The following is an 11288-nucleotide window of genomic DNA, read 5'->3' on the forward strand; positions in this document are numbered from 1 at the left end:
CTCCCATGGAAGCCTCGAGCCAGCGGGAACTTTGCGACGGGGCCCTACTGCTGACCCTGGAAGAGAAGATGTTTTCGGAAGACCTGTGCTGGCCGGAAGGAGCGGGGATCTGCGGGGGCGCATGTGCAGGCTGCGCCCAGGCAGAAGACACCAGGATGCTCACCTTGGTCAGCGAGATGGAGGGCGACTCCTTCAAGCAGGTTCCCATGGAAGACGAGTATGTGGACCGGCCTCCCCAGACACCAGCCTCCTTACTGGGCCTCACTGGGCCGGGAAGCAGATCCACACCCCCTTTCCCGGAGCCCCTGGAGGTGGGGGAGGATGACAGTTTAAGCCAGGCCTTCACCGGAACAGAGAGCCTGCCTGATTCCAAAACCTGCAATTTGGCCGAGCCCCCATGCAGGACCGATTGGATTCCCATGTCCTCCGAAAAGTACTTGCAGAAAGAAGTGGAGGGCGGCAACTGTCCCCACTGGGCGGCCTCCACCTCGGCAGATGGCTGCGCAGGCTGCGGGAACCCTTCTGGGGAGGACCAGGAGCCCTTTCTGGGTTCCCCAACAAGTGGACCCTTGCCCCAATGCGCCTACGGCATGGGCCTTCCGCCTGAAGAAGCAGCTGAAGAGGCGGAGGGTGGAGGCCAGCCCTGGGATGAGGCTGATGCGCGGCCTCCCAGCTCCAGCAGGGGAGGCCCTGGGTCTGGAAGCCCCTCCAGTGAGCAGCCACCTGCATCTGGTAAGTGGCTCTCTTGGTCTCTCCTTTCTAAGCAAAAAGGCCTGTTCATGGTACAGGGCTTGGGGGTGAGTGTCACCGGTCATTCGGGGAGAAGCAAAGTCGACATGGGAAACATTCAGCTCTCCCATCTTCTTTGTGAGGACTATTTACAGGATGGATTGTGTCTCAGGCCTGGGGTTGGGATTGTGAACTGTGCCACTGTCCTGTCTCTTCATTTCTACATGTCCCTTTTGTGCTCGGGCCTCTCATGATGGGATTAGGCCTCAAAGTCCAGCATTGACCCCCCGAAGTCAACATTGACCTCAGGCCTGGCTGACAGCTAAGCATTCCCTCAGATTTCTAGTTTTGTTGTTGTTTTAAAGCTATCTAGGTCTCAAATCACCTCCCATAGAAGCTCTTATAAATTTCAAGAGAATAAACAAAATTGTGTAGTTAATCCTTATTAATTAATATTTATTGAGAGTAGCTCGTTGGTTCTCTACCAGGTGAAAGGGGTTGCACAGAATCCTCCGACCCTCTCCCCCTCAAGCCCCCCCCCCAAAAAAAAAGCCCATCCATGGACTACCCTGACCCTGGGCTATTTTTTTTAAAATATATTTTATTGATTTTTTACAGAGAGGAAGGGAGAGAGATAGAAAGTTAGAAACATCGATGAGAGAGAAACACCGATCAGCTGCCTCCTGCACATCTCCCACTGGGGATGTGCCCGCAACCCAGGTACATGCCCTTGACCGGAATCGAACCTGGGACCCTCAGTCCGCAGGCCAATGCTCCATCCACTGAGCCAAACCGGTTCCGGCTATTTTTTATTTTTCTTTCCGACTCCTTTATTTACTACAAATGGTGCTAGCAGCCGGTCTTTAAATTATTTCATAACCCTGGATAGTTCAGTCCTTGCCCTAAACACAGAGACGACACTGATGATGCCCCTGGCTTATTTGGGAGAAGACTGTACTTGAATCTGCTTTCTAAGTTTTGTGGTTTTGCTACAACCACTGATGTGTAAACTCTATAATATCAATTCTCAGTCAGACTCAGAGGAGGGCTATTTTTCAAAGAACTGATGTGTTTTTCCTTCAGAACACCTCCACAGTTTTTAAAGATGTTAAGGACTTTCCATTACTAAAAGTTCAGCTCTATTGTTCTGTTTTTGTTGTTGTTTTTTGTTAATCCTCACCCAGGGATATTTTTCCATTGATGTGTAGAGAAAATGGAAGGAAGGGGGAGAGACAGAGAAAGGGAAACCACAATGTGAGAGAGACACATTGATTGCTTGTCTCCTCCCCACGCCATGACTGGGGCTGGGGAATTGAGCATGCAATCGAAGTATGTGCCCTTGACCAGAGTCAAACTTAGGACTCTTCAGTCCACTGAGCCAAACAGGCGAGGGCTATTCTGTTTCTTTTTAGTAGTGACTTTTCTTCCCATTGAACACTAGTGTGGGGGGCAGAGGAGACTGGGGAGGAAGAAGCTCAACATAGCAGAGGCCATGGCATAGTAACTGCCAGGGGCAGACCTGTTTTTCAATTGGTGACACCAGGAAGGTGATGTTGGCCGCTGTGTCAAAATCATCGACGGTTCCTGGAAGAACAGTGCTGGCCACATTTGAGGAGATTTTTTTCTCTCAGTGTCATGAAACCCAAAGCCAGATCTGTGTTCTCCCTTGACATAAAGAGTTAAAACGGTGCCCTCATCTCATTTTCGTTATCTTTTATTTCTCCAGCTTTAAACATATGGGCATGGAGAAAAGGGAAAGAAAAAGTGTGTCATCAACTAAGTTGTGTTAATTTCCAAAGAGCTTATGTTGCTTTTTCTGTCCTGTCTGGTGCTTAGTCGTGCAACACATCCGTAGAGATGCTGCCTGCGGATGCCAGCAAGCGGGCCAAGTTCATTTTTGCCTGAGCAGCAGCAGCAGCCAGATTGATTTTTGAGGCTGTTCCTTCCATAATTACTTCTACATGAACAGGCCTTCTGGTTTCTGGTCAAAATAGCACGTTCTCATTATTGCCTTTTTTTAATTGTCATGATTTGTGTTCTATAAAATGTGTGAAAGAGGATGAGCTTGGGTGAAAGATAAGAGGCGGTGGCTATTCCTATTTGAGCTTCTAAAAGCCACTGTGCTCTCGGGACTTAAAGTGGCGTTTTTACTGGGTGTTGGATTTTTATGTGTGGGTGTTTTAAAAACATACAACCAGTTGAAGTGGTTTCAAGAGAAATGACAATGACTAGTCACTTCCTCAGTAGAAAAGAGTATCTCCTTTGCACCCAGGATCCTTTTGAGGAGAATCATGGTTCTTCAAAGAGCTCTACCAGTCTATTTTTTAAAAGTAATACTCAATGTCAAGGCTAGTTTAGCAATGTTATAACTCTTATTAAAGACCAGTGAGAATTATAAGCCAAGACCAATGAAGGGGGAAAACATAGTTTGGGTTATCTATAATAATAAAAGTGTAATATACTGATTAGACTGGGCAGCTGAACAACCTTCTGGATGTCCTTCCGGATGACCTTCTGGATGAAGCCACAGCAGTGGGAACTGATGCAGAGGTAGTTAGGGGTGATCAGGCAGGCAGGCGAGCGGTTAGGAGCCAGCAGTCCTGGGTTGGGAGAGGGATGTCCGACTGCCAGTTTAGGCCCCATCCCTGCGGGATCCCTGTGAATTCGGACCTAAACTGGCAGTCAGACATCCCCCGAGGGGGCCCGGATTGCGAGAGGGTGCAGGCTGGACTGAGGGACCCCCCCCCCCATGCACTAATTTCATGCACTGGGCCTCTAGTGTCATATATAATCATGTCTTAAATTTACATTTTACATTATTATCCTTTTGCCATGATGTTGGTTACCTTGGTTACAAGCCCTTTTGCCTGGAGTTTGGATAATTCTCCCTATATCTAGGAAAGTAGTTCCTGTCAAAGAAAAAACAACTGATTATATTTTTATTATTATAATTTTTTAATTGTGGTTTTTTTGTGTTTTTTTTCCTAAATTCCTTCACCTTTTTCACCCTGCCCCACAATCCCTCCTTCCCTCTGACAACTGTCAGTCTGTTCTCTATATCTATGTGCCTGTTTCCATTTTGTTACTTTATTTTGTTCTTTAGATTCCACATATGATTGAAACCATATGTTACTTGTCTTTCTGTGACTAGCTTATTTCACTTAGCATAATACTCTCCAAGTCCATCCATGCTGCCCCAAAGGTAAGATTTCCTTGTTTTTTATAGCTTCATAGTATTCCATTGTGTAACTCTATCACACAGCTTTTTGTATGGACCCTTGGGCTGTTTCCACATCTTGACTATTGTAAATAATACTGCAGTGAACATAGGGTGCACATATTCTTTTGAATTAGTGCTTCAGGTTTCTTCATATATATTCCCATAAGTGGAATTGCTGGGTCATAAGGCAGTTCCATTTTTAATTTTTGAGGAAACTCCATACTGCTTTCCACAGTGGCTCCACCAGTCTGCATTCACACCAGCAGTGCACAAGGATTCCCTTTTCTTCACATCCTCGCCAGCACTTGTTCTTTGTAGCAACTGCTTATAATTAATGTGTCTAGAGCTGGCCAGTGGCTTGCTTTTGGCTCCTGAAACCACTTTAATGAGTCCAGCCACTCCTGAGCTGGAGAGAGTTGTTTATTTACAGGCCCACAATGATTCCTAATGAACCCCAGCTGCATATTTCTTTTTCTACCAAATCTTTATTGAGGGTCCACTGAGCCATGGAGACTTGAAAAAAGCTTGGGAACCAAGTAGGGATTGAGGTCAGGGGATGGATAACACAAAAGGAATCCATAATTTGAGAAGACAAAGCCCTGCACTGCACACCTCCCTCTAGCCTCTCATCTGTTGTTCCCCTTCACCCACCTAAGTTTTGGCCAATGTCAGCCCCTTTTACAGGGACACCTCTCACTAAATTGTTCCCTTTCCAGAGCACACAGTTCTAGTCCCAGCTCAAATGCAACTTCCTAAACCAGGGATGGCAGGCATGCTGCTGTGTGGCTGCTGTCCCCTTCTGTCCCCTGGGAAGCCCGTCACACTTCCGGCCGGAGTCTAGCTGACTGAGCCTGGTACATCCACACCTTTACCAACAACCCATCTCTTGGTAGCCACAAGCAATCATAGGAATTACCATGACCTTTGCCACACCTGACCTTTCCAATCTCCCAAGGTGGATTGGTCACTGTATGTTAAGTGTTTATAAGTGCATGCATGCATTCATTCATTCATCCAGTTCATGATTAACTAGAGCAGTGGTCAGCAAACCAGAGAAACTCGCTAGAGCAGGGGTCCTCAAACTTTTTAAACAGGGGGCCAATTCACTGTCCCTCAGTCTGTTGGAGGGCCGGACTATAGTTTAAAAAAAAACTATGAACAAATTCCTCTGCACACTGCACATATCTTATTTTGAAGTAAAAAAACGAAATGGGAACAAATACAATATTTGTATTTGCATGTGGCCCGCGGGCCGTAGTTTGAGGACCCCTGAACTAGAGAAACAGAAACCAGAGCTCCCTGTTTGTTCTCCAACTCACTCTTAGCTTTCCACTTCCTCAGTCTGTTCTGGGGAGAAGGGGAGGGGATGGGAGGAGTAGGGGATGGAAGGACTGACTGCCCTGGGCAGACCTAGATGTCCTGGGTAGAGGACACACAGACACAAGTGGCAGAGGTCACCAAGGCCGATGTCCGGCAGCCAGGGGCACTGTAGGATGGGGTTACATGCCTGGCCCCCTAGGTTCCCCGTCTGTAGTCTCCCCTCCCTGGGCCTCACCCTCTCTTGAAGTGACTATTCTTGACCATCCTTTCCATTTTCAAAGGGCAGATAAAAGATTTTCCTACCCCAGTTGTCTTCCATTTTCTTCCCTTCCCCCCATGTGAAGGGCTGCCCAGGGCACAGAAGGGAACAGCAGCCACACAGCAGCATGCCTCCCATCCCTGGTTTAGGAAGCAGCATTTGAGCTGGGACTGGAACTGTGTGCTCTGGAAAAGGGGACCATGTAGAGACAGGGAAAGGTGTTCCTGTAAAAGACAGTCCTCTATTTCCTTCTTCTCTCTCCCGCTGGAATGCCATCCACTAACTTGTGTTTCACTTTTAGATAAGGGCTCATTGATTCTATAAGTTCAAAATATTTTATAATTTTGTTATTTGGTAATAATAATGAGCATTCATTTATGCTAAAGTCAATGAACTATTTTAAAATATATGAAAAATTAACTCACTGCATACTTTTAATTCAGTCCTGCTTGCCTTCTCTCTGTTCTAATGCGGCTCATTTTGGAAGGGTTTCATTCATAAGCCATTGTAAGTAATTTTCAAGCATGATTCAGAATGGAACTATTAAATACTGCTTCCCTTCCCTGATCATTATACACCAGTTTCTTCCAAATGCCTAAAACAGAGCATGCATTTCCATCAAAAGGAAAGTCACATGAGAAGCATATGGATTAAATATAAAACCAGTTTTTAAGAAATTCGGAAGGCACCCAGGGTAGCTGGATAGCTGGAGCATATTCGTGGATATTTTCAGTTCTCTTCCTCCAAAGAATATCCGACTGACAGCTGGATGGTCTTATTTGCTCTAGTTCTTGTGATTTAATATTCATAAATTATGCATTTTAAACGACATAATAAGCTTTTGAGAAGAGAAGAATGCATCCCCTTGCTTATAAATGTAAATTTTGTGAGGAATTCAGTTCTAAAAAGGAAGCTGCTTCTCTCTGCCTGAGAAATAGAGTCCATCGAGCCCCTATAAAAGCAAGGACCCCACTTTCTGATCGTGAAGGGCCACTTTATTTGTTCATTGTTTCTGTTGAACTAAATGCTACTTTTACCTTTCTCCAGTTACCTGGACATTCTTCTGGTTAAGTCACATTAAATATTCATGTTAAGCCAAGTAACCCGTTTTGAATGTTAGAAACCCTTCAACATGTCCAATTTACTAAATACCCTCATGTCCTCTGGCTCCCACATCATACTCTTGGGTGACCTTCAGATACAATTTGATCAGTCGACGTAAGACTGTTTTGACATCCTGCTTATCTCCCTGCAGAGCCTGGACCTGAAGCCACGGCTCCTCTCCCCTCAAATCACTAGCAGGGATATGACTTCATTTGTTTACTGTGTGTTGGAGAATCTTCAATGTGCGCCCAGAATAAGGGCACACCCAGACCCGGGAGAGTTGGCTGCTCTGCTGAGCGAGGGGCAGTACCGAGGCCAGGCCCAGAAGGTTGCATGGGAAGGACACCGGGTCCGTGCAGGAGGTGATGTCTGCCATGACCTGGGAGTCCCTTCTCCTCTGCCAGCTGTCTCAGGAAGTTAGTCTGTGCTCTCGCCCATTCTTTTGTGAGCCAAGTTCTTTGTTTCACATGCCTCCAACCCCATCTTTTTCTGCAAGTGAAATAAATTTAAAATAAATACCTGGTAGGGGAAAGCTGCCAGAAGGCAGCTGAGAAGAGCAAGGAAGAGGGACACAGGGCCCTTACTCTGCTTGGATTCCTAAGCCAGAGACTCTGGCAGCCGGGGGCAAACTCCGGCCCGTTTGAAATGAATAAAACTAAAAAAAAAAAGACCGTACCCTTTTCTGTAATGATGTTTACTTTGAATTTATATTAGTTCACACAAACACTCCATCCATGCTTTTGTTCCGGCCCTCCGGTCCAGTTTAAGAACCCATTGTGGCCCTCGAGTCAAAAAGTTTGCCCACCCCTGCTCTATGGGCTAAATGCCTCAGGCCTCTTTAAGGCATCTTAGATAAGCCTCATCTGCACCATCCCCTTTTCATACCCCCTCCCCCTTACAGCTGTGATAGAGGAAGGAGTCCCCTCTATCAACAGATCATCCTGGGCTTTCTTGGTGCTCAGTGGAAAGAGTTACCCCTCTGGGGCCAGGTATTAATGGCAGAAACCATGGCAACCATGCTGACCCAGAGGCCCTGCAGCACCCAGCTGGTCATGCAGCCTGCTGGCGTGGCGACCTAATTGACCATCCAAGGTCTTGCCATCTCGGGTTAGCTTTCATAACCCTGCAAAACATTTCTCTTCCAAAAGATAAAGAGCACATTTTAAGAAATTACTATATATAAAGCCAAACCGGTTTCAGCTAAGGAATTACTACTTTTAAGCAAGGACAATTCAGGACTGATGGATATTATAGGATTAAGATACTACCAACTCATTCTAAACTGTGATCTGTTGGAGTTCTACATTCACCTCATAGCTGACTTGCATGACAAGAAATGAGACTACAGTGGGGCCTTGACTTACCAGTTTAATTCGTTCCAAGACCGAGCTCGTTAACTCAAATTACTCTATCAACTCAATGCAAAAAATCTGCCGAGAGACAGCTAGTATCTCAAAAAACTCGTTAGTCGGGACACTCATAAGTCAAGGCCGCACTGTATAGGGTTTCGTGTAGAATTACATAGATGAGTGTTCAAACCAGAGGCAGTCAAAATGATGGATTCTTCCCACAATGAAAACAAAATGTTGGTTAGATTTCTAGGAAAAAATGCCCTTTCAACCTTCAAGATGGATTGAGATCCCCCAACAAGATGGAGATGGAAAGAGCATTACTGCTCAGTGCATTCCCCAAATCTGATTCCTTGAGAGTTCAAGAGCACTAATACTACTACATTCTGGGACTAGTAATACCATCTTTGCACCTGTGACCAATTCTTTGCTGTTTCCCAAGTATTATCAAATCTGTTGTCTGGTTTGACGCTCATGCTGTCCTGTGGGGTGTTCGCACATTCATTTATTCATTCATTGAATCATTATTGGATGCCTTCTCAGGCAGCTGCACCCTGCCAGGCTAGCAGGGCTTGAAGACTGGTTCTCATTTCCTAAATGAGCAGCTGAGGTCTGGACAGTTGTTAGGTGGTTGGTCCCACATTCCAAGGCTAGTGGGGGCAGAGTCAGGACAAGACCAGAGAGCTTTCAGATCCCTGCACTCACTCTGTCCCCTCCCCCTTCCTCACCCTCCTGTGCTCAGCCAGCCACTGAAACCACCATCCTTTAATCACCAGTTATGCACCTTCTGCTCTGCAGAGACTGAGACGCCAGGATGACATTGATGTTATTAGATTATTTGCACATGAGTCTGCATTATGACAAGCCATGAAAAGAATGTCAAACACGAGGGAAAAAGACAGCAAACCTGAGTGCTCACAGGCCAAGTACCTGGGAGCTGGTGTCTGCAATGCAGCCAGCCCGGCATGAAGGAGCACTCAGTGAGTCCTGGATGGGTGGTGTTTCTATCACTATTGTTCCCGTAATGGGTGCTCTCCGATCTCCATTTATCCCATAGACTGGCCCACACTCTCCTTTCCCTCTGGAAAGTAAGCTGACGGAAGCCTACAGCACACTGATTACTCACAAATAAGGGGTCACTCTGGAATGCCCAGGCCCTTCTCCCGCCTGGTGAGAGGCATGCTTCCTGCTCTTCAGTCCTGAGAGTGTGCACTGATCCCGTTGTAATTAGAAAATTACCTGCTCCATTAACTGGTCAAAAATGAGGTGGATAAGCATGAAAATTATTTCTGTGAAAACTGCTACATGCTTCAGGACAATTAAAAAAAGGACATACTTGAGAGCTAACTTGGTAACTGGTGGGACCAGAAAGACATAGGCATGCTAGGAAGCAAGCCCCTAGCTTCGAGTTCACTGTATGTTAAGAGCACCTGTCAGTATGTTTCAGAGGGAACGGAGAGTGTGGGCCAATCGAACTAGTTGGTGAATGGAAATACTAACTGACCTCCCCCATTTTGCCTGGGGGGTGGGTGGGTTATTAAGCAAATACCATCCCACCCCCACTACCCATCTTAGAATATACCCCATACGAATGTCTAAGGGAGAAATAGCACGAGTCACAAATCTTCCCATGTGACTTTCGGTTTGTTGCTCACATTTGAAATTCCTGCGTTTTCATGGGCCACTGTGCCTCAGTCCTGGCTTCTCTGCAGGTACCCTGTGGGGGAAGGGAAGGCTCCCCACAGGAATAGCCTGTGTGCCGTGGGTATTTATTAGACCATCCAACACATGCCTTCCCCATTTGGAGAGGATCTCTTCACATGGGGTGGCGACAGAACCAATTTTATTTCTGTGAGTTATTATCAGGCTTTGTCACAATAGAGAAGAAGGAAGGTGAGGAAGCTCACCTCCCCTGGGCAGACATCCGTCCTGCTTGTGATGCTGAGTGTTGGGGGCAGTTCTGTGTCTCCTTGGTTTGTGGCATTTACTTTCAGTTCAGAGCATCAGTCTTTAAAATAGAAGAAGCATAAGAGGTAGCAGGTTTCCTAGCATTTGTTGACCCTCCTATTTGTTTTTCAAAAGGCCCGTTAAAGACTAGCTAAATCTGCTCACTCGATGGCTAAATCTTCTCACTTGCAAGAACACTCCTCAACATTCAAAAGGAAAGGCATTTATAGGATTCAATTTTTTTCCCATTTTAGTCTTCTGAATCCCCCCGCCCCCGCAAGGTTTAAAAAAAAGTCAAGGAAATTGATTAACTTCTGCTAAATATGAACCCAAGTGGCCCCATGGCCCTCTAGGCTGAGCCATTAGGGACCTCCAGGGAAGGTGGGAGGTGTAAGGGCATCCAGGGTGACAGAGGCCTCAAAGTGAGAGTGGTCAGAGAGCAGGCTGGGCTGAGGTGGACTGCAGGAGCCTCACAGGTGACAACCTCCCTCCAGCCCTCACTGCCCTTCCTGATACACTGGACCATAGCGGGGCCGTTGGCTGTTTGCTGCACAGGGATCACAAGTGGGCACAAGAACCCTTTTGTAGCATCTGAATCTTGTCTGTGATTCTACAGTCCCGGTGCCCTCCTGCTAGTACTCCCAGAGTTCCGTGTGGCAAATGACAAAATTTGAGTGGGGCCCATTGCCCGGCTTATCTCCCCTTGTCTTCACCCTTCTCTTCTCTCTTGTTCCCTTGTCTTCTGCCTCTCTCCCTTCTTCCTGGGCCTGTCAGGCCTGCTGAGAGAACGGATGAAGAACTCCTGGGTGGCCCTAATAGGTTTGACTCAGTGGATAGAGCGGCTGCGGGCAGACTAAAGGGTCCCAGGTTCGATTCCGGTCAAGGGCATGTACCTCGGTTGCGGGCACATCCCCAGTAGGGAGTGTGCGGGAGGCAGCTGATCAATGTTTCTCTCCCATTGATGTTTCTAACTCTCTATCCCCCTCCCTTCCTCTCTGTAAAAAAATCAATAAAATATATTTTAAAAAACACACACAAACCTCCTGGGTGTGCCCGGTGCATGTAGGAGACCTGTCGGTGAGGAGAGGCCGCCCTCGCCCCTCCATTCATTGGGAAACTTCCCTTTCACAAGACCCCGTTCTCACCGCGAATGGATGACTCACCTCTGCGTGTTCTCTCTTCCTCTCCCCTGTAGGAAATGTGACTGGAAACAGTAACTCCACGTTTATTTCCAGCGGGCAGGTGATGAATTTCAAGGGGGACATCATCGTGGTCTACGTCAGTCAGAACTCCCAGGAGGGCCCGGCGGGGCCAGGCGGTGGCGCTGGGGAGCCGGTGGGTCACCCGGTGCAGGAGGAGA

General features: G+C 47.0%; 1 protein-coding gene across 1 annotated transcript in view; it reads left to right on the plus strand.

Moving 5' to 3' along the window:
- TNFRSF11A (tumor necrosis factor receptor superfamily member 11a) overlaps window positions 1-11287 on the plus strand; it is a gene marked incomplete at its 3' end in the record, with an annotated part of 26705 nt that extends 15418 nt beyond the window's left edge. The window contains exons 9-10 of the mRNA XM_006756817.1: window positions 3-732; window positions 11124-11287. Of these exons, the coding sequence (XP_006756880.1) occupies window positions 3-732; window positions 11124-11287 (894 nt within the window). The remainder of the gene's footprint in view (window positions 1-2; window positions 733-11123) is intronic.
- Window position 11288: the final 1 nt, after the last annotated feature.

The sequence above is a fragment of the Myotis davidii genome, unplaced genomic scaffold, assembly GCF_000327345.1.
Source record: "Myotis davidii unplaced genomic scaffold, ASM32734v1 scaffold11, whole genome shotgun sequence".
In the NCBI taxonomy this organism is placed as follows: domain Eukaryota; kingdom Metazoa; phylum Chordata; class Mammalia; order Chiroptera; family Vespertilionidae; genus Myotis; species Myotis davidii.